This window comes from Vulpes lagopus, chromosome 2 (genome assembly GCF_018345385.1).
Source record: "Vulpes lagopus strain Blue_001 chromosome 2, ASM1834538v1, whole genome shotgun sequence".
In the NCBI taxonomy this organism is placed as follows: domain Eukaryota; kingdom Metazoa; phylum Chordata; class Mammalia; order Carnivora; family Canidae; genus Vulpes; species Vulpes lagopus.
This window is the reverse complement of record NC_054825.1, coordinates 10,472,015-10,493,388: the sequence shown is the minus strand read 5'-3', so window position 1 is coordinate 10,493,388 and position 21,374 is coordinate 10,472,015. Positions and strand designations below refer to the sequence as shown.

Below are 21,374 nucleotides of genomic sequence, written 5' to 3'. Positions count from 1 at the left end.
ATGAATATATTATCTGTTTAAAGGTAATACCCTGCTTTCAGCGTGATGGTTTATTTTGCCTACATGAAAATGGTTGTATAACCTTACGTGTTCGAAGATCTTATAATAGTATTTTTACTTCTTCAAATGAGGAACCAGGTGAGTTTATATCTCAGAACAATGTTAATATAATTTTCTTCAGAATTTCATAAACTTTTATGTGGCAAATACCAGCCAAAGCATAGAGTTAATGGTAATCCTGGCCTTGAGAAAGTAGAATATAGTTGTAATATGGGGCATAAAAAAAGCACAAGCCCAAGGTTAATTTCTTGGTGTTTTAATAGTGCACCTCCTATATGCAGCAAAGAATGTAATATTTTGTAATTCCTTAATTGTATCCATGGGCCAAGTAGATATTATCTTTGTGAATTTTTCCTCAGCATAAGTAGAACCTTGTAAAATACCTGTATTATTATTCCCCTGACTTCTCTGCTTTAGGAACTTCCATTGTAAAATGACATAGGTTAGTAAGTCTTCAGGGTATTCAGTTGTCTGTTTCAGTCTTATTCTGGAGAATAAAAGCACTGTTTTGTAAAATGATGTACTACATAAAAGCGAAAGTGACTTTCACATCTTTTGTAGAGTACCATTATTTTCAGGCTTATTATAGAGCACTATAAATTATGATGACCTATAGCGTACTGTACATTATTCAGTCATATCACTATTGGTCCTTTTTCAAAGTTATTTTCCTTGTTTTAAAAATATTAAAAAACAAGCTGTATTGATTGTAGTTTTTATTTTGGAGCCTAAACTTTGTATAGACAGCCATTAAATTAGTTATATTCTGAAGAAATTAGTAATAATTATAAAAGGAGAAGGCATTTTGGACAAACTTCGCACTAGTGAAGGAATGACGTTCTTTTTAATTGAGGTTTTATTTAAATTAAAGCAAGTAGTAGTGATTTTGCTGTGTTGCTTTCTAATATTTAAAAGAAAATGCTATGTTAAGATCCAGATCCTGTGCAGGAGCTTACCTATGATTTGCGAAGCCAGTGTGATGCAATCAGGGTGACAAAAACTGTCCGTCCCTTCAGTATGGTGTGTTGTCCTGTCAATGAAAATGCAGCTGCCCTCATTGTGAGTGATGGCAGAGTCATGATATGGGAACTGAAGTCTGCCATTTGTAATCGAAATTCACGGAACAAGTAAGTGAATCAATAGGATTGTTTTCTGGGTTGCTTTGATTCCTCTTTTTAAAAAATCACCAGAATCATATGAAAATAGCAGGGACTTTAAAAAAAATTTTAAGTGAGAATTCAAACTTTAGATTATTAGGAAATTATGTAAACCTGCTAGCATAGAATCTATGGGTAAGATTAATAAATAATGTAAAAATGGATAGAATGCCAAGATCTGAAATTAGTAATTTGGGTTACTAAAATGTGACATAGGTTTTAAATATGTAAAATTATGTAATTATTATGTCTTTGCAGTAGTTCTGGTGTATCACCTTTATATTCACCAGTGTCTTTCTGTGGAATTCCTGTAGGAGTGCTACAGAATAAACTCCCAGACCTCTCCTTAGATAACATGATTGGTAAGCTATTTTTTTCTTCTAACATTTGTTAGGTATTCTTCTTGAAGGGCAAAATTAATAGAAGTAACTGATTTGCAGTTATTATAAACTCAAAGTTAATACTTGAGAAAACTAAAATATGGGAACATCTTTTCTCAATAAATCAGAGGGTAGGAAATATTTAAGCATAAAAGCATAGATTGGCATTAAAGCTGTTGGAATTAGAAAATGTTCATTCATGAGAGACTGATTTAAATGAAGGTGGTGACACTAGGTCTAGCCTACAATGAGCTGTACCCTGCCCCCTCAGGGCCGCCCATGCAGACTGGTCCCTAGGCTAGGAACTGAATACAAACTTCCTCTCTCTCCCTTTCTGCTACTCTAATTTAAAATTCAGCTGAAGTATTGCTTTCTTTAGTGTCCCAAGCCTGACTTAAGTGTTCTTCATTTGCAGTGCCTAATAGTTATCAGTTGATTGTGATTGAGATTTTGTTTGTCTCCTCCAGTAAATTATAAACTCCATGTGGGACATTTTATTCCACTTTGTATCCCTAGGCTCTCAGCAAAGAGCCTTGTACTTTGAAGATGTGCAATAAACATTTATTGAAGGAATAAAGAAACTGAACAGTATTAGAAAAAGTTATTTTAACATTTTGACATACATTTTAAAACTTTCATTTTGGTGATTCTTTCAACAAATATTTATTGGATAAAATATTGTTTCAGAGTTGTTGAATAATTATAGGGTCAGCATATATTAAAGGAAGAATGAGGATTTGTGACTTAAAATATTGTACAGCTAGGGCGCCTGGGTGGCTCAGTGGTTAAGCATCTGCCTTTGGCTTAGGTCGTGATCCTGGGGTCCTGGGATTGAGTCCCACATCGGGCTCCCCAAGGGGAGCCTGCTTCTTCTTCTGCCTATGTCTCTGCCTCTCTCTGTGTCTCTCATGAATAAATAAATCTTGGAAAAAAATATTTTACAACTATAAATATGCCAAGCAATTTTGATGTCTTAATTCTTTTAAAATTATGGCTATGGCTTATAAAGGATTTTCTTTGTCATTATTTGTTCTTTCGTAATGTAATTGAAAATATTATTTAGTAAGTTTTTTATTTAAATGCTAAATAGATAATTCTAGGAAAAGCATTACCTTATTAATCTTACTCAGAAGTGACATTTATTGGGTGCTTAGTACAATTAAAATGATTACTTTAATAATCCTACAAGGTAGGTAATACTATTTCTATTTTATAAAAGTGGGAACTGAAATCCAGAGAGATTTTAAAAATTTGCCTTATACCACACAGCCAATAAATGGGTTCCCAGTCACCCCAAGGGTGAACCTCCTTGGCCATGGTCTTTTGTCCTGGCTGCTCCACTGTGATCTTAGGCAAGATCTGACCTTTTCAGGCCTTGGTTTCTTCGTGATTTCTTGCCAGTTTTAAAATCCTTCTCAGTGATACTAACTTGTATATTTAAAGTTCTTTCTCTTCACTTTCCAGACATAAGTCTATACTTATAAGTCCAACACATACTTGTTTTGCAAAATTCATTTTATCAGTAACACAGTTTTCTGAGTTAATTGACCTTGTCTCTACTTAATATAAAATATTAAAGTGAAAAAAATTATGAACACTCATGCACAGAACTAATCAGTAATGAAGCCCACAGGAAGTTGAAATTTCATGCTGTTTAGGTATCTAAGTGAAATGAATTACATTTTCTTAAAAGACAAAAGGATACAGATTGTATGCAGTTCCTGACAATGTAGTTGATTTAAAATCATCAAATAAATAATGCTTTGTTATTTGAAAACATTTTAATTAAAGCTTTCAATTAAACTTTTAATTTGAAATTCACTGTGGCCTTAATGATAATTGAAAGCAATTCAGTTAAATATAGAGGCCTGATTTATATTCATTGGGTAAAGCCTGCTGCTTTTTAAGGCCTAATCTGCCCTACCTTGTGAATTGCCTCTTATGGAAGAAGTTCTAAGAAAAATATGGCCATTCCCAGGAGTCATCTCCAAGCTATGGAGAGTTTGTAAACATGGTACCTCTCGGTTGAAATTCACATTCTTTAGACCTCATCTTTTGTTACCAAAGATTGGTATCAATCATATGGTGGATCCTAAGGGATTATCTTATTTGGATTAAATTGATGATCATTTTTTCTGTACATCTTATGAATTTTAAAATAACGTTGTTATTAAAACAACTATATAACCTGAGGAGGTTAAGGTATTCATAGTCCCATCACCCATTTATAGTAATTATTTACATTTTTTCCCTTTCATGGGTATGTGTGTGTGCGCGCGTGCATACACACTTTCATGTATGTTTTATTATATGTTTTGACAACTTTATTCCAGTACTCAAGTGGTTTATAGGTAGGAAATTTGTATACCCTTTTTAGTGAATGGTCTTGATTTTGTTTGTTCACATTTCGTTAGAATGGTTTTACTGAATCCTTTTAGTTTGAGACTTAATAACCTAAGTACAAATACTGTATCTGAAAATAATGCCCATTTAAGATTTAACTATCAACAGTGACAGTTTATATATTCTTATATTATGTATTTGTATATTCTTATATTATTTATATACAGTTTATTATATATGATGTATTTATATATTTATATATGAAGTATTTAATTATGAAGCTTAGATTTTGTAATTACATTGACACATTGAGAAGATTTCTGATTAGAAATCTAAATGAGTTCTTTGAACCTGCAGTTCGTGATTACCAACATTATGTATATTTTGTAAAGTACATCACATTGAAAAGCAACCCTTTAGAAAGGTAGGCAGTGAGGTGGGAATGTGCGGCAGCACCCTGCTCCACAGAAGCTGGTTTCTGACTCAGGTCCCGTGATTTGCCTTGTTTAGTACATAATACCAGGAACTTTGGCTAAAACAGTACTCTCTAGATGACAAAAGTTCCTGAATTCTGGACAGCGATAGTCTGGAGTAATCTGTCCTTTGAGATGGCAGACAGTGTGGTTTATGACCCAGAGCCAAGAACAGCGTCATTGCTTAGCTGCAGCCCCTGGAGTGCTTCCTGGTACCTTGTAGGTCTGAAGAGTATTTCTTCTAGACCTGAAGAGTATTTCCACTGAAAAGTTTCTGTAAATTTCAGCCTACATTATAAGTAATGTATTTGTACTTTGGATCATCAATCAGGACAAAGTGCCATTGCTGGGGAGGAGCATCCTAAAGGCCCCATTCTGCAGGAAGTGCACCTCCGATTCCTGCTGACGGGACTGCTTTCAGGGCTACCCTCCCCACAGTTTGCCATCCGTATGTGCCCACCCTTGACCACAAAAAACATCAAGATGTATCAGCCACTGCTTGCTGTTGGTGAGTATTGGAGCTGTCCTTTTTTTAATCCTTCATGCGTGCTTTATGTTTTATAAGACATTTAAGTTTGCTAGTTACTAGAAAACCCTTTCTTTGAGGATAAAGAGGAAGAGGCCCAGTGAAATCAAGTATATACTCATCTTAAAATATTTTTCTTCCTTTTTGTTTTTCTGTCCTTTAAATCCACCCATCTTTTTATTCATTTATTTTTAATCACAGTGTTAACTCATTCACCTGACACTGGATGATAGAGATCCTGACATAGTGGGTACCTTTCTGAAATGTTAGGAAGGTAATCCTAAATCCAGATTCCTTGTGCTTTTTTTTTTTTTTTTTTTTGACCACCCCAGGCTTATTCTGTGCCTGTCATTTTGTATTGGGTTTTTGTTAACTAATGATATGATCATAGTTAGTAGTTTAATAATAATAATGGTTCTTCATTTGCCAAGAATTATGTGAAATATTGTTTAAAGTGGCTATGGTCTCAGTAAACCAAGATTTGCCTTTTGGGTTGAAATTGCATAGTTTTATGTTGTAAATAGAAAATTGGTCTGAGTTTCACCTTGCTGTCACATCAATTTCATAGTAATATGAGTAATCTAATTTCCTTCATAGAAAAAAAAACAGATTTTAATTTGGTATTGTGTATATGAGGTTAAAAGTATTTTTCAATTTCAAAAAGTTTATTCGTTTAAAATTGTCAACATTTTTTCTTAAGATGCTATTTGTTGGCTTCTGACTTCCACTCTGGGTCTATAACATGATTTGTGAATTTTTTTTTTTCCTAATATGAAAACCTGACCCATGTTTATTTTGTTGCTAGTATGTCTTAGTTAGCTAACTGCCTATTCATGAGTACTAAAGGCTCACTTGAGTAATATTTGGCACTATTCTGATTTTCCCATTTTTTCCATTACTGTCTTCTGAAAGTGGTTTGCATTTTAACATTTGGTAGTTTATGTTTACATTTATATAAATGTAAATATTTAGTTTTTGCTTTAGAAACTATTGACTTATATTAAACCTCTTACAGAGATTTTAATTGGAATTTGTCAATGTAAATTATATGTACATGTATATACAGTATCAGTATACCTAAATTGTCAATTTCTTGGAGAAAATTACTTCTTGCCACAGCTAAATAATAGGAGCTAAGTCAGGGTCTGAAATTTTTATTGAGAGTAAGCTGTATTGTACTGTATGTTGTGATGATCAAGTCATTTATTGAATTTAGTATAATCACAAAGTTAAAGGAAAAAATATAAAATAAGTGCTTAAACTTTTTACAGTGTCACTAGGGAAAAGAGGCATAGTGGAATTACTTCTTGTGGTGCCTCTAGAGTATTAGATCATAGGTTCAGCATTATTAAAACTTGCAAAATATAAGGACACCAGGGTGGCTCAGTCAGTTAAGCATCCAACTCTGAGTTTGGCTCAGGTCATGATCTCACTATCATGGAGTCAAGCCCTGTGTATGGATGGCTCCAAGCTGGGTGTAAAGCCTGCTTAAGATTCACTCTCTCCTTCTCCCTCTGCCTACCCCTCACCCCCGCTCAAGCACACACATGCATGCTCTCTCTCTTTCTCTAAAAACAACAACAAAAGGCTTGCAGAATGTTAAAATATTTTATTATTATGAAGATCTATTAATTGAAAGGTTTTGGTAATTCTTTAGATATTGTCTCAGTACTAGAAGGTACTATTGTGGAATAAATGATAAATGTAAACAAGTAAAATACTGTATTTTTCTAGAATGGTTTTGTAAAATATTTAATGAAGCTTTATTCAGCACTAAGCTAAATTGGAACTTGCCTAGCATTATTTCTATTATTCTGTTATTTCTGTTACTTTGCATGAATCCATTCATTTTTTTTTAAGTCATGTGCAGTGAGAAAGTGGTTGTCCAAACAATACTGTTCATTTTTCTTGCTTAACTTACAAAAACATTTTAAGGACTGAAACATTACTTTTTTGAGTATAGCCGTGTTTCTTCAAATTAAATTATAGACACACAAGTTACCTAAGACCATGAAAATTTAGGAATAATAATAATCACAAATCAAAACAACAGCAATAATAGAAATATAGTAATAATCATGTACTTAGTTTGTGTCAGGTACTGTACTAAGTATTTAAAAATGTGTTTTCTGGGCAGCCCAGGTGGCTCAGCGGTTTAGCGCCACCTTCGGCCCAGGGTGTGATCCTGGAGACCCGGGATCAAGTGCGGCGTTGGGCTCCCTGCATGGAGCCTGCTTCTCCCTCTACCTGTGTGTGTGTGTGTGTGTGTGTGTGTGTGTGTGTGTGTGTCTCTCTCTCTCTCTGTGTCTCTCATGAATAGATAAATAAAATCTTTTTAAAAAAAAATAAAATAAAAATATGTCTTCTCATTTACTCTCCAGCAAGTAGATTTTCTGTTATTCCCATGTTAAAGAAATTAAAAACACAGATTTAATGTGGGCAAGTAATTTGTAAGAGTGTAAGATGGAACCAGAGCTTGAACTCAGGCTTGTTTCACTGCAGAGTCCACAGTTAACCATCATACCTGACCATCTCTATGATTGATATAATAGAAAAGACAAAACCAAACCAAAAATCTTTATAAAGAAAAACAGAAAAGATCTGGTTAATGAGTTCTCCTAGGTTGCCTTTTTAAGGACTGGCTAAAGTAAACATTCCAAATCTCAAGAAGTATGAGTTCCCATGTGTAAAAAAGCCTAGCAAAGTGCTTCTTCAAATTTTATGTTTATTAAGTTAGATTTTGAAGTCTTTCTGTGAAAACGTGTCCCTGGATTTAGAGAAGTTCTCAGAACATATGAGATTAGGCCCATTTTTGTGAAGAGAGAAGACAGAGAAATTCACTCATTCTTAACACATAGCTTGGTTCTCTTTTACAAAAGATAAATGTTATCAAATGATTAAAATCTTCAGAAAAGACTTGGAAAGATCTAGAACTCCAGCTAATTAAGACTATTACATTGTTTTGATAGGTACAAGTAACGGTTCTGTCCTGGTATACCATCTCACCAGTGGGCTGCTACACAAAGAGTTAAGTGTCCACTCCTGTGAAGTCAGGTGAGTATGTATTGTGATACTGAGATTACAAACAGCATACTGGGAAGAAGTTTTGGGAGACTTTTCTACATTAAATACTCTGAAGTGATTATTTGCCTGAAAGTTTTGAATAATAAATATTTATGTTTAAGTAATGGTTATGTTAATCAGGTCTGAGCACTAATTGTTCGCTTTGTAAAAGAGTATTATGCAGTGGAAAATTTTTTCTAACTTTTATTGCTGCATCTGATTTCTCCTAAGGTCTAGGATATTTTCTCACTGAATATCACTGTGTTCCCTTGTTCAGATTTGTAGAGTTTGTTTTTCATTTCTTTTTTTCTTTTTAAAGATTTTTATTAATTTACTCATGAGAGACAGAAAGAGAGAGAGAGAGAGAGAGACAGGCAGAGGGAGAAGCAGGCATTCCGTGCAGGGAACCTGACATGGGACTCGATCCCAGATCTCCAGGATCACACCCTGGGCTGAAGGTGGCGCTAAACCGCTGAGCCACCCGGACTGCCCTGTTTTCATTTCTATAAAGATACATCAGTAGGATGGATCCTGAAAAGTTTGAATGAAATCATTTTAGTTATTAATTAATCTCATTTGTTTTTTTGCTTAAGCACCATAAGAAAGGGACTAAACTATATAGCATTTCGTCTTTCTTTTTTTTTTTTTTGCATTTCGTCTTTCATTTTGAGATGTGATGTGTTTTATGAGTGCCGTGCATTCAGAGATACTGAGGGAAGAAGGTTGCTTTGTTTTGAAGACATACATATCTTCTCTATAGCATTATTTTGTTGATGGCATGGCTGTTCTCCTCTTTGCCCAGCAATGATGGGTTATGAAGTTATGCATTTGTGATATAAATTTACATTTCCAGTATTATTTGATCTTTTAACAAACATAAAAGAAAGGCAATTTTCTGTCCTCTGTACATTATATAAATATAGATCTCGTGCGTGCATTAAAATTCATAGTTAATTCTTTGTGAACACATTATTCTGAGTCATTGCATTTTCTGAATGGGGGAAAGGCTAATCCTTTAAGTATCACAACTCCTGATTGTGATGAAAGTTCCAGAAGTTTACATTGCCTTATTCTTTCAAGTATGTTGTTTGTGGTGCAGCCCTGGTGACTATTGGTCACCAACACCTCATGCTGTGCCCTCCAGTAGCTACCCAAATACCTTTACATGGCATCCTAATATCTTTAGAATCACTAACACCAGGGGTGCATGGGTGGCTCAGTCAGTTGAGCGGCTGCCTTCGACTCAGGTCATGATCCCAGGGTCCTGGGATCAAGCCCCATACCAGGCCCCCTGCTCAGCAGGGAGTCAGTCTGCTTCCCCCTCTCCCTCTGCTGCTCCCCCTGCTTGTGCTTGCACATGCTCTCTCTCTTTGTCAAATAAATAAATCTTTAAAAAAAAAAAGAAAGAATCACTTTCTTTCCATGCACTGTGGGTGCAGTGACACATGTCTGTGTTTACACCATTTCAGACTGTTGTTCATCTTCTCTCTCTTCTTCCAGAAGCCCTTCTGCCACTAGTGTTTCCTTTTATGAATAACTCCCACCAGTCAAACTGCATTTAATCAATACTTGTTCTGAGGATGTGTTAAATATTAATACTTTGCAAGACCATTTCTTTGACGCCCCACCACCACTTTATGTGGTAGGCACTATTTTTATTCCCAATTTATGGAAGAAACTCAGTTTTATAATCTGTGAAATTTAAACTGGGCCTTTCAGGCTTCCAACTTGACCTTTATACTTAGAGTACATGTGCTGTGTCTCCAGCTAAAAAAATGCATGTAGGGCACATTTGGCAAAAAGATGAAAATGTTGACTGAGCCAGGATTCATGCTAAGAATTTATACCTGCTTCTGGAAAATGAAGTACATCTTCACTTTTTCTGAACACAGATCTTTTAATAAAGACACAATAGCCAGTTTATCAGCAAGCTATTAGATTTAAATAAGATGTTTTCCTAGATCATTCAGATGATAGATGTCACTAAATACATGACTTTCACATGCTGTAATAATATTTGTTATTGAGTAATACTTGAAATTACAGTTTTACTTGGGATACCAAATAATGGATATGCTACTCAGGCTGATGTTGTGAATGATTCACACAAATGTGTTCCATTATTTTATCTGAATTTTCCCTCTTAATTGCCATTTTGAAGATAATTCACATTTTATATTCAGTGATGATGCCCAGGAGGATGGTAAAATCCTGACATTTTTGTGTTTCAGTTAATGCAATTATAGTATTACAATTAAAAGCCATTATGAAAATTTCACAGATGTGTTGTAAAAATTGCTGAACTTATTAGCAATACACCCAACACATTCTAGATATTCATTGTCAAATATAAGGCCAACTTTTTAAAGTTATTTTTACTAGATACTAAATGTGTTTTTAAAAAACACTTACTCTAACATACTTGAATTTTATGCATACGCATGGGCAGGAACTGCCTAACTCCAGATAGTTTTGTCTGTGGGTTTTTAAAATCATGATGTTTGAGCCAGTTATGCATTACAGATTCGTATTGAGCATCTTTTGTATTCATATAAACAAATCCTCTGATGCTTATAATCCAGTGGAAGATACCTAGGAGTAAATGTATATGTAGGTTTTCTTAGATTATTAGATTTTTTTCTAGATAATTAGTTTGTATCTTTGTTCAGTAGGCTAAATTTACAATAATATAGCATGATACTATTTTCAGTGTCAAAACTTAACTATAACAGCAGTTTATGTGGATGTCAGAACATTGACTGGCTCAGTATTGCTTTGAGGAAGTGGAGTGATTTGTGCAAAGTAAAATAATTTCCATTTTGTCTATAAATTGCCAAAAGTTAGTTTCATAGAATTGTATAACTGCAAGGCCTTCCAAGAGGTGAGCGCTCCTCGCAGCACCCAGGGTTGGAAAGTAGCCTGTGCAGCAGCCCCAGTTGAAGTCAACAGGCCTGACTTGGAAACCTATGGGAGTCAGAACCTCAGACACCTGTTGACAGAGTCTACGGTTACAGTTGTTCATTCATTCAGAACCCAACAGAACAATCCTAGACCAAGTCAGAAAATGAGCTGCTGTTCTTAGGAGTTTTTATAAAGAGCTCAGTATGTGGTTGAACCCAGACAATAGCTTTCTAATCCTGAGAGCAGCATGGTGCTTGCTGAGTTTGACAAGAGGTTTCATTCCTTTCTGTTAAGACATAATCCTGTCCTTATTTAATCCTCTTTGAAGTCCCAACTTGATATTTATTTTCTTCATGTTGATCAGTTGGAGTCAGATATAAAAGCAGCTGCTGGAATCAGCTCAAAGGTAACATACTCATAGTGCTACATTACAAATAAGCAGCCATTCCATGTTCTGTTCTGTCCTCAACACTGGGATGTCTTTGTCTTAGAAGCAGTGGGGAAAGGAGGCTGAATGTGTATGACACTAATAACCATATGGAGGAGTGCTAGACTTTCCATAGACATCATTCTTTTAATCCAGCAGCATTTATTGTGGTACTTCCCTTCAAAGAGAGTAGTACAACCCATTGCTGTGTTTCTCAGCCAGTCACAGTTTCCTCTTGTTGTTCAGGCAACACCCTATTTTCCCTTTGGGTCTCAGTGGGCCCTCAAGACCAGATTTTGTGGGACTCTTACAAGCATATTGAACTCTGTACCACTGTATTTTGTAATAGGGAGTCCAGAATCCACTTGTGTAGTGTCTTTTTTCTGTTAAATCATAAGTTCCAGAAGGATAGCAGGCAAACCTCTCATTCACAGTGATACTTCTGCTGCCTAGTGTAGTCACGGGTATACACTGGGTACTTTACAGACACATTTAAAAAATAATGAATGGAGAATGGGTGGAATGGGATTCTTAGTGTCCAGAGATTGTGGCATTACCACACTGGAGCATAGGTGCTCAGATTGCCAGCAATAAGCCTTGGAGAGTATGTCTTTGGTTTCTATGGGTAAACAGATCTGATTGATGCTACCAGACTTATGTAGAATGCACCATAAGTTCAAAGTGATTTTTCACTTTTTTTGTTCACTCTGAGTAGAAAACTCAGTACTGTTACATGCTGGGGGAAGGAAAGAGAAACAAGAGACAAAGGGTCTTTTCAGTGAATAATTTTTCATCAGATATATATTGTATTCATTATCGATGTGGTTCAAGTTCAGTAAATGAGGAGGCCTCATTGCAAAAATAGGGCTTGAGTGGGATCTTGAAATTAGAATGATGATGATGATAGTAATTGCTAGTACATGCAGCTCTTCCTGTGTGCCAGAATTTCTTTATGTACACAGTGTTACTCCTGCAGTAATAGCAGATAAGGGGACAGATGTAGGGAGAGCGCAGAGCCTGCAACTGCTGGAGCCAGTATATTTGAAGAGGGAAGAAGAGAGATCACTCCGGACATGGAAATTCTTAAGAGTACTCAGTTTCAAGCAGCCTAATCTGAGTGTTTCAACACAACTTTACACCAAGAGAATTATAATCCTTGATAACTATAGCAATTCCCTTCTCTAACAAATACTATTTTCAGTTCCTTTGAGATCATCTTTGCCCCTCTGAGAAAAGACAAGTAGGCAGGTACACAGGGATAAGTGAGGAAAGTTACTCTAGTATTAATAGTGGACAAGGTTCAGAGGATTAAGAGGTAAATTTGGTTAGGTAGGGTGAGGCAGACAACCGGATGGACTTGAAAGTCACATGTGAGTTTGGATATGATGCAGGAAGCCAGCATATCTTCTTGGGCAAATGAGGGGCATGTGCAGAGCAGTATTTAATGCTATCTAGCAATAGCTTTTAAATTGAAGTAAATGTGGATAAACTAGGTCAGGGGTTAACAAACATTTTCTGTAAAGGACGAGATAATAAATATTTTAGACTTCGCAGGCCATAAAATTTCTGTCAAAATTACTCAGATCAGCCATTATGATATGAAAGTAGCCATAGACAATATGTTGTTAAAAATGGTTGTTCCATAAAATCTGATGGGCAGTGACATGTAGAGCAAAGGTTTGGACTTTCCCTCTCAACTAGCCTCTATTACCTTGTAAGCAAGGTGGGGCAATAGAATAGTGTTTCTCCTCATGACTCTGATGGTCCATTTAACCTGTGCTCCCTCTCTGCCACACCCTATCCCCCCCACCCCCCATCACTACCACTGGCTTCCATTCTCTGCAAGCCATGGTGGTAATACTCTGTTCTTAACGTCAGTGCAAGAAACTGCAGACTCACTTGTTACCAGTCCTCATAAAGGAGACTCGCAGGCATTTGGTGGATAGGTTGCTTGGAGTCTTGTCATCATTTCTTTGAGATTTTTCATTTGTGCTTTTCTCTAATTAATACACCATTTGGAACTGTCAGCCACTTCCAAATCTGGTAGCTCAGTTCGAATTTTTTACTACAGGAATTTCTGCCTCCTAATCAACTTAAGAAGTTTGATAAATTCCTCAGTGTACTCAACTTTAAGCAGTCTGGCTCGGAATATTTCCACACCACTGTTTCTTAAGCAGTGGAATTCTCAGACACTACTGTGTTGTGTGACTCTCCTTTGCCAGATTTTGATAGTCATTTTAATGCTGCTATGAATCCAGGTAACTAAACTATCTCACCATTATATTTGGAGATTAAGTTTTAATTTGAAATAATTTCATATATATATTGGAAATGTATGGTAATTTAGTCTCAAATGAAAGGTCATGTTAATATTCTTAATTAGCTTGTATAATAAAATTTAGGTCTTAGGAAAAACTTATTTTTCAAGTAAGTTGTGCAAACAAAAAAGGTTATTTGACTAAATTTTATTTAATTTCTCATTTTAGGGGTATTGAATGGACAAGTTTGACTGGTTTTCTTTCCTTTGCTACTTCAACACCAAACAATATGGGATTAGTGAGAAATGAACTTCAGCTGGTTGATCTTCCAACAGGTTTGTGTATTTAGACTATTAAAAGTTTGAAAATGGTTTGCATATTGATCAAAGATGTTGTTATTTATAAACTTTCTTTCAGCTTGGGAGTTTTTTCTTATATCCTATTTATACATTCATTTTGTTGTTGTTCTGTAATAATTACCCTGGAAAGGCTTATCGTTGTTGTATGCAAATTGTGTTAATACAAGTATATGGTAAATGGAGTACCATTAGCCTGAACAGACAGATTTATAATTACATATGTTACCAGTTCTACCTTTAAGTACATTGTTAGGTGACCAAAAGTACGGTTTTAAAATAAATCTTTGTAGTAGGCTTTCTTAAATTCTCTTCTAAAACTTTTGGCCTTTACAGGAAAACCTTTATAAATTTATAAGTAAGACTTTGTTTTTAAATGTTCAAATTTAAGACTTTTGACAGTCTGAGGCTGACTGAGTAGAGAAATTTGAGAGTTTAAAGACTTTACAAAAGGAAGCATTCCAGTTAAGTAACTTGCTCAGAATTTGTTTAAAAACCTACAACCCAATGAGTTTCAAAATGAAGAACTTGAACGTAGAATAAGGTGAGAGTTTCAAATTATTTTATGACACATGGATGATTTCAAATAGAATTCTGAACAAAATTATAGTGAGTTTCTTTAAAATGGTCTAGCAATAAGGATATATGTAAACAGTTTGAATTCTAAGATATATATATATATATGTGTATGTGTGTGCACATGTGTGTAGCAAATCGAGTATATTCTCAATATGTATTTCCAAGATAATGGGTGTTTTTACTTCTCTGGGTATGGGTATGTTACTAAACCTCAAGGAATTAGCCCCACTGTCTGTAATCAGTCCAGTGTAGTTCTGGTCTCATTGGCAATGACATGCCCAGTAGCCCCTGCCCCTAGATTGGGGTCTCTCTAATTACATGACAGCCCAGGGGCAAAATGCTGTTTTCTAGTATCATTCACTTAAAAAAAAAAAAAAAAAAAAAAAAAGCCTATCATTTTTTCCAGTTAGCTCAGGACTGTTAGATAACTTAAAATCTTTCCCAGACTTATTTTTGAGCAATAAGTTTTAAAATTTAAGTCATAGGTACTAACTTGCTTAGGTGGGGTATTTGAGTTCATAGATAATAGACTTTCTAGCCTTGTCTTCTAAGAAGAGCAGCAGACCAGCAGAGTTAGGAAAGGATGTGGGTGTTTGTTTGGCAAATAAGAACAGGAGTCCCATTTGACAGCACTGAGGAGCAGAGAGGCATGCAGGCACTCAGTTGTCTGAATTGAGCGTGCTCTCTTTTGTTTAATGTAAATAAAAATGCAGGAAAAGTTATTAAAATGTATTTGTTCAGACATAGAGTAGAATTTGCATTTTCTAATTACAGAAAACCATTTAGCTTCTCTGACAGTTAACTAATTCTTATCATTCCCCAGTTCCAGTGTGTAAAGAACCTTTCAGTAAGAAACAGGTCAAAGTGTTTTAGTTGAGCATTTTGTACATGGGACAGGAAATCTTAAATACCTGTTTAAAGAGTGTTTTTTCCACTGGTTAGTATTTGTGAACCTGGGAGTGTTCATATTACTTTAGATATAATAGATCTAAATAATAGATATTATATATAATAGTCTAAATACACAAACCTGTTGTATTTTACAGTAGGCTGTTCCTTTACCGTAGATGGATTGAAACTTCGGAAATTGATAATTTTGAATTTCTAAAATATAACTATTTATTTGAAAGAAACCACTGAAAGTATTCAAGAAACTGTAACAAAGGAAAATACTTTTTTATAAGATAGATAAGTGAATACAAGTAATATATTCTTGATCTTTAACTTGTAATACTTTTTTGAAATACATTTTGAATTTAGATTACTTGAAACAGTGTAGAAGTAAGTGGGAGAATAGAGGAAGCACTGATCAGATTCTGTTGGTGTGTATAGCTTTTTGTCTTACCTGTTTCATCTGATATTTCACGTTTTCTTTAATATTTTCAATTAAAGGTAGGAGCATTGCTTTTCGCGGTGAACGAGGCAATGATGAGTCACCCATCGAAATGATTAAAGTATCTCATTTAAAGTAAGTGTGAGCCAAAAAAAAAAAAAAAAATCTGTGGTGTTATCACAATGGGATCTTAAAGATTTTTTTTTTAATCTTTAAGAATGAGAATATGCTGGAATGCATATAGAGTTTCTTAGTGATAGTAAATCAAAATTAATTAAACTATTACTTTTAATTTCTACTTAAAAACATAACTTTTCTGTGAATCTTAATATCTCATTTGATTGGTAAAACCAGTAATCCTATTTTTTCTCCTATAGCTATATTGATCTAAATGCCTGTCACCCACAAGGAAAATGTTATTTGTCACCTAATGAAATTCTTATGCATTTCTATCCCAACATGGGTTTCTTGAGTCAAAGAACTGATTTTCTTTGTTTATAATTTAGACCTATTTAAATTTCAGTAAGTTTTGAGTTTTTCATTCCAAGGGAAATACATGTAAAGTAAGACTATTAAACATAGAGACTGAATGAAGACCAATCAGAAGAACAAAGAAAGGAGGAGTAAGCTCTTTAAAATAGTTTTCCAAATTTCTTTAGCTTTTCTGGAATCTTTGTATTTCCACATAAATTTTAGAATCAGCTTATCAGTGTTACCAAAAAAGCTTCCTGGGATTTTGATTGAGATTGCACTTAATCCAGGGATCCCTGGGTGGCGCAGCGGTTTAGCGCCTGCCTTTGGCCCAGGGCGCGATCCTGGAGACCCGGGATCGAATCCCACGTCGGGCTCCCGGTGCATGGAGCCTGCTTCTCCCTCTGCCTGTGTCTCTGCCTCTCTCTCTCTCTCTGTGACTATCATAAATTAATGAATGAATGAATGAATGAATGAATGAATGATTGCACTTAATCCAAAGATCAATGTGGGAAAGAGTTGATATCCTAATAAGTTCTGTGATTCATGAACATGGTGTATCTCTCCACTTATTTCTTAGTTGTCAGTCTTAAAGTGTTACACATCATTTGCTAATTTTTTTTTCTTCAATACTATTATACATGTATTTTTTTCTCTTTTTAATTTCAGTTACCAATTATTCATTACTGGCATAGTGAAATAGTTAATTTTTTAATATTGACTTCGTGACCATTCTAACTTAATTATTATTTCTAGTAGCTTTTTAGTTGGTTCTTTAGTTTTTTCTATATAGACATTCCATGTTGTTTGCCAGTAATGACTCAGCTACATCTCTGTTTTCTGGACTATGGGCTTTTTTTTCCTCCTTGCTTTACTGTAATGAGTAGGACTCCCAGTACAATGTAGGATAGAATGACGAGAGCTGACATCTTTGTTCTGTTTCTGGATCTTAAGGCAAAAGTGTTCAGTCTTTCAACATTAAATATGTTAGTTATAGATTTTTTGTAGGTGACCTTTATTACATTGAGGAAGTTTTCTATTCCTAGTTTACTAAAACTTTGTATCATTGAGTAGGTGATGGATTTTGTCAGATGATTTTTCTGCATTTAGGGACATCATCATAATGAGGGATTTTGTTTTAAATCAGCTAATATGGTGAATTACATTGATTTTTTTGTTAAACCAACTTTATATCCCTGGCATAAATTCTTCTCGGTCATGGTATATTACTGGATTTGACTTGCTAATATTTTATTACATCTGTGCTCATGAAGCATATTGATCTAGTTTTCATATAATATCTTTGTCTGGTTTTGGGAATCATAACTACCAATCAATTTCCATAGGATATTTATAGATACATTATTTAATTTCAGAATATTTAGGGGTTCTTCAGATATCTTTCTGTTAATTCATGGTTTCCATTAGAATCAGAGAGCACATTTTATATTACTTTAGTTCTTTTAAATTTAATGTGGTTGTTATATGGCCCAGACTACGGTCTTAGTGAATGTTCCATATTGCACTTTTGAAGATTGTGTTTTCTGCTCTCATTGATTAGAATAATCCATAAATGTCAGTTCATATTGGTTGGTAGTTATTTAGGTTTCATATTCATACTGATTTTCTGCCTGCTTTTCTGTCTATTACTGACAGGTGAGTGTTGAAATAAACATTGTTTTGCATTTATTTCTCTTTTGAAGAGCTCATGTTCTTGCTTTTGGGATTTTAAAGCTCTGTTATTAGTTACATACATATCTGGTATTGTTATCTCCTCTTGACTGATTTCTTTATCATTGTGAAATACCCTCTTTATTTTTGGTACTATTCTTTTATTCAGAAGTAAGTCAGATTTGTCTGATTTATATAGCCACTTAAGCTTTCTTTTGATTAATGTTTGCATAGTGTATCTTTTTCTTACCTTTTACTTGTGTCTTATCTATGTCTTTCTTTATAGTTAAAGTTGATATCTTCTAGAAAGCATCTGGTTGGGGCTTCTTTTTCTATTTGGTTATCTATGGTTCAAATTGCAGTGTTTAAATTATTCATATTGAACGTAATTATCATTGTGGTTTATGTTTAAATCTACCATCTTGCTAGTTATTTTCTGTTTTTAAATTTAAAATGAATTAATAAGGATAGTTTCTAATTTTTTAGACTTAGTTTCTAATATGCAAAATGTCAGTTGTTATAAACCACATAAACAAAAGTTCTTTGGGGGAGGTCCTTAATAATTTTTAAAAATGTAAGAATTCTGAGATTAGAGAGTTTAATTGCTCTGTTGCACTATATGGACTCCAGTCTCTTCTGTTTCCAGTCATTCTTGACTCTCATATGCCTGCTAAATTAATACATCTAAAACAAATCACATTATCCCCCACTACTTTAAAACCTTCTATGATCCACTATACTCTGTAGAATAAATCTGTATATAACCTAGCATGGCATATTTGGGTGTTTTAGGTCTTTAATAATGTGATCCAAAATTCACATTTTGATCTTCTTTCTCATGATGATTGCTCTTGCATGCCCTTCATGTCAGGTAGTATGTTCCCCCCCACTCTGTGTCCTTTCTTATCTTGGCCATTTGTCACATTTGTTACACTGCCTAGAATGCCATTGCCTAGTTGTCAAAATAAATCTCCTCTTTCATAGTTAATCTTTGTAGCATTCACCAGATTCTACATATAAGCCATTAGATGGCTTCATGTTAGATATAATAAAAAATGTAACATATTATATTGCCTTTGTGTAATCCGTAAGGGTGTATAAAATCCTTCCATGTGTGCTATCCTCTCTCCTCCCTTTTTAGCATTTAGTGAGGGGGGGTAAGACAGATGTTATTAACATCATTATAAAGATAAGTAGAATAAAACTCAAAGAGACCCCTGGGTGACTTAGTGATTGACCATCTGCCTTCAGCCCAGGGTGTGGTCCCGGAGTCCCACATCAGGCTCCCCTCAAGGACTCCCTGTGTCTCTGCTTCTCTCTCTGTGTCTCTCATGAATAAGTAAATAACATCTTAAAATAAATAAATACCTACCTACATACATACATACATACATAAATAAATAAATCTCAAAAAGAGTACATGGTTTATCTGAGGCTACAAAATTATCAAGTGGCAAACTTTGTCCTGAGCAAGAGAACCTAAGTGCTTTGATACTGAGTATAAGGATCTTCCTGCTCTGTGACATTTTCTCAGTGCTAGCATGATAGAAACTTTGTGAAAACCTTTACTTTTTCATTTAATTTTTACCATAACCCTGCATACCAATTCATTGGGATAGGTGGTAATATTCTCATGTCATGTATGAGAAAATTAAGCCTTGGGAGAGTTACCATAAATTGGTAAATTGGTAAAATGTGAACTTGTGCCTTTCTTCATTCTTTCTTCTGACCTGGGCTCCTTGCTTAATTATGGCTATGTGGCTATCTAAGGTCATCTTAGGGCTTTACCTTCTTAATAACTATTAATGATGAGAACTAATGTTAATTTATATGACTTTTCTGATTTACTCAACCTTTTATTTGTATTACTTACGGTGAAAAGTTTTGCAAAACTTTTAGTAATTTTGTTTATTTTAGGCAGTATTTGGCAGTTGTATTCAAAGATAAACCCCTGGAGTTATGGGATGTTAGGACTTGTACCATTCTTAGAGAAATGTCCAAAAACTTCCCTGCAATAACTGCTTTGGTAAGTTACAATTGAAAAACTAGTTTATCCAGGCATATTGTATATGTGGTCAATATTTTTCTTTAGCCTGAATTGAAATCATTACTGTTAATGTATTTTCTTGTTAAAAATGTGTGTTTAGAGAGGATGATCTAAGTCCATGGAGATAACTCTTATTTTCTTGGATTGATTAAGCTAATATAGCATTAGTGCAGTTCCAATTAAAGTTTTATTCAGATATTTTGAAGAACATGATAAAGAGATCTGTGAAAGAATAAAAGGTCATAGTAGCTAACTCAGCCTTAAAAAAAGAGGAGGACAGCATTGGGAAAATGGTCTCACTTTATGGAGAAAAATACTGGATCTCTACCTAATACCATATTTAGAGGTAGGCTCTATGGGATTAGAGACCTAAATGTAAAAATGTATTCTATCAAATTCATAGTCAAAAATAGAAGAATATTTTTCTGTTTGGGGGGCAGAAAAGGACGTCAGGAGCTCAAACCAAAAGGCAAAAAAAGAAAAATGCATTTAATTACATCAAGATTGATGCTCTCTATCCAATGAAGGACACCAGTGTCAAAGTTAAATAGAAAGGACAAGTTGGAAAAAGAAATTTACCAATATCTAAAACCAGCAAAGGACTAACTAATCCTTGTAGAGGGCTAGGCTTACAGGCACTTGAAAAGACAGGAACACCAGTGGAAAGAGGGCCAAAGTACGTGAGCAGTTCACTTAGGAGAAACCTAAAAGGCCAATGGGCATATGAAGAAATGTTCAAAGTCATCAGTTTTTAGAGATGGGCAAAATAAACTAACCATGGTATAACTTTTAAACTAACGAAAACTGGGGAGCCAGATAGCATCAGTTGTGGGTGTAGTAGGTTGCAGGAATCGTTACCCACTGCTGGTAGGAATGCAGACCAGTGAGGTACTCTGCAGAGCAGACTGACAGCCCCCCTGGACAAACAGACTTTGCAGCCCCTGATCACAAAGGAGCTTCTCTGAAGATATAGACTGCAGTGTTGTTTGTCAGAGAGGTCAGACGCGGTCAAGGTGTTCTCTGCTGGGAGAACAGAGAGACTAAAAGTGGATGGATGCACTCGTGGAGTACTGGGTAGCTTACAGAAACAGCAGAGATGGGACTTATGGGACTTATGTTGTACTCAATGAAAAGAGTTTAGGAACAGGGTGGGATGTGATTCCTATTATGTAAGTTGTGAATACACATGTGTGAAATAACTATCTGTGAAGAATTGATGCATATGAGAGATTATTGGATTGAATGCATTAAAATAGGTGGGAATATAAAAGAATAAATAAGAGATTTGAGGTAGATCTGTTGATGACAATGGACCATATTGGAGGAACA

General features: G+C 34.9%; 1 protein-coding gene across 1 annotated transcript in view; it reads left to right on the top strand.

Moving 5' to 3' along the window:
• Nucleotides 1-21,374, top strand: part of WDR11 (WD repeat domain 11) — a 58,860-nt gene that overhangs the window by 13,517 nt on the left and 23,969 nt on the right. Inside the window, exons 7-14 of the mRNA XM_041745262.1 lie at nt 24-138; nt 992-1,187; nt 1,476-1,579; nt 4,745-4,921; nt 7,909-7,993; nt 13,817-13,923; nt 15,916-15,991; nt 19,916-20,024. Of these exons, the coding sequence (XP_041601196.1) occupies nt 24-138; nt 992-1,187; nt 1,476-1,579; nt 4,745-4,921; nt 7,909-7,993; nt 13,817-13,923; nt 15,916-15,991; nt 19,916-20,024 (969 nt within the window). The remainder of the gene's footprint in view (nt 1-23; nt 139-991; nt 1,188-1,475; nt 1,580-4,744; nt 4,922-7,908; nt 7,994-13,816; nt 13,924-15,915; nt 15,992-19,915; nt 20,025-21,374) is intronic.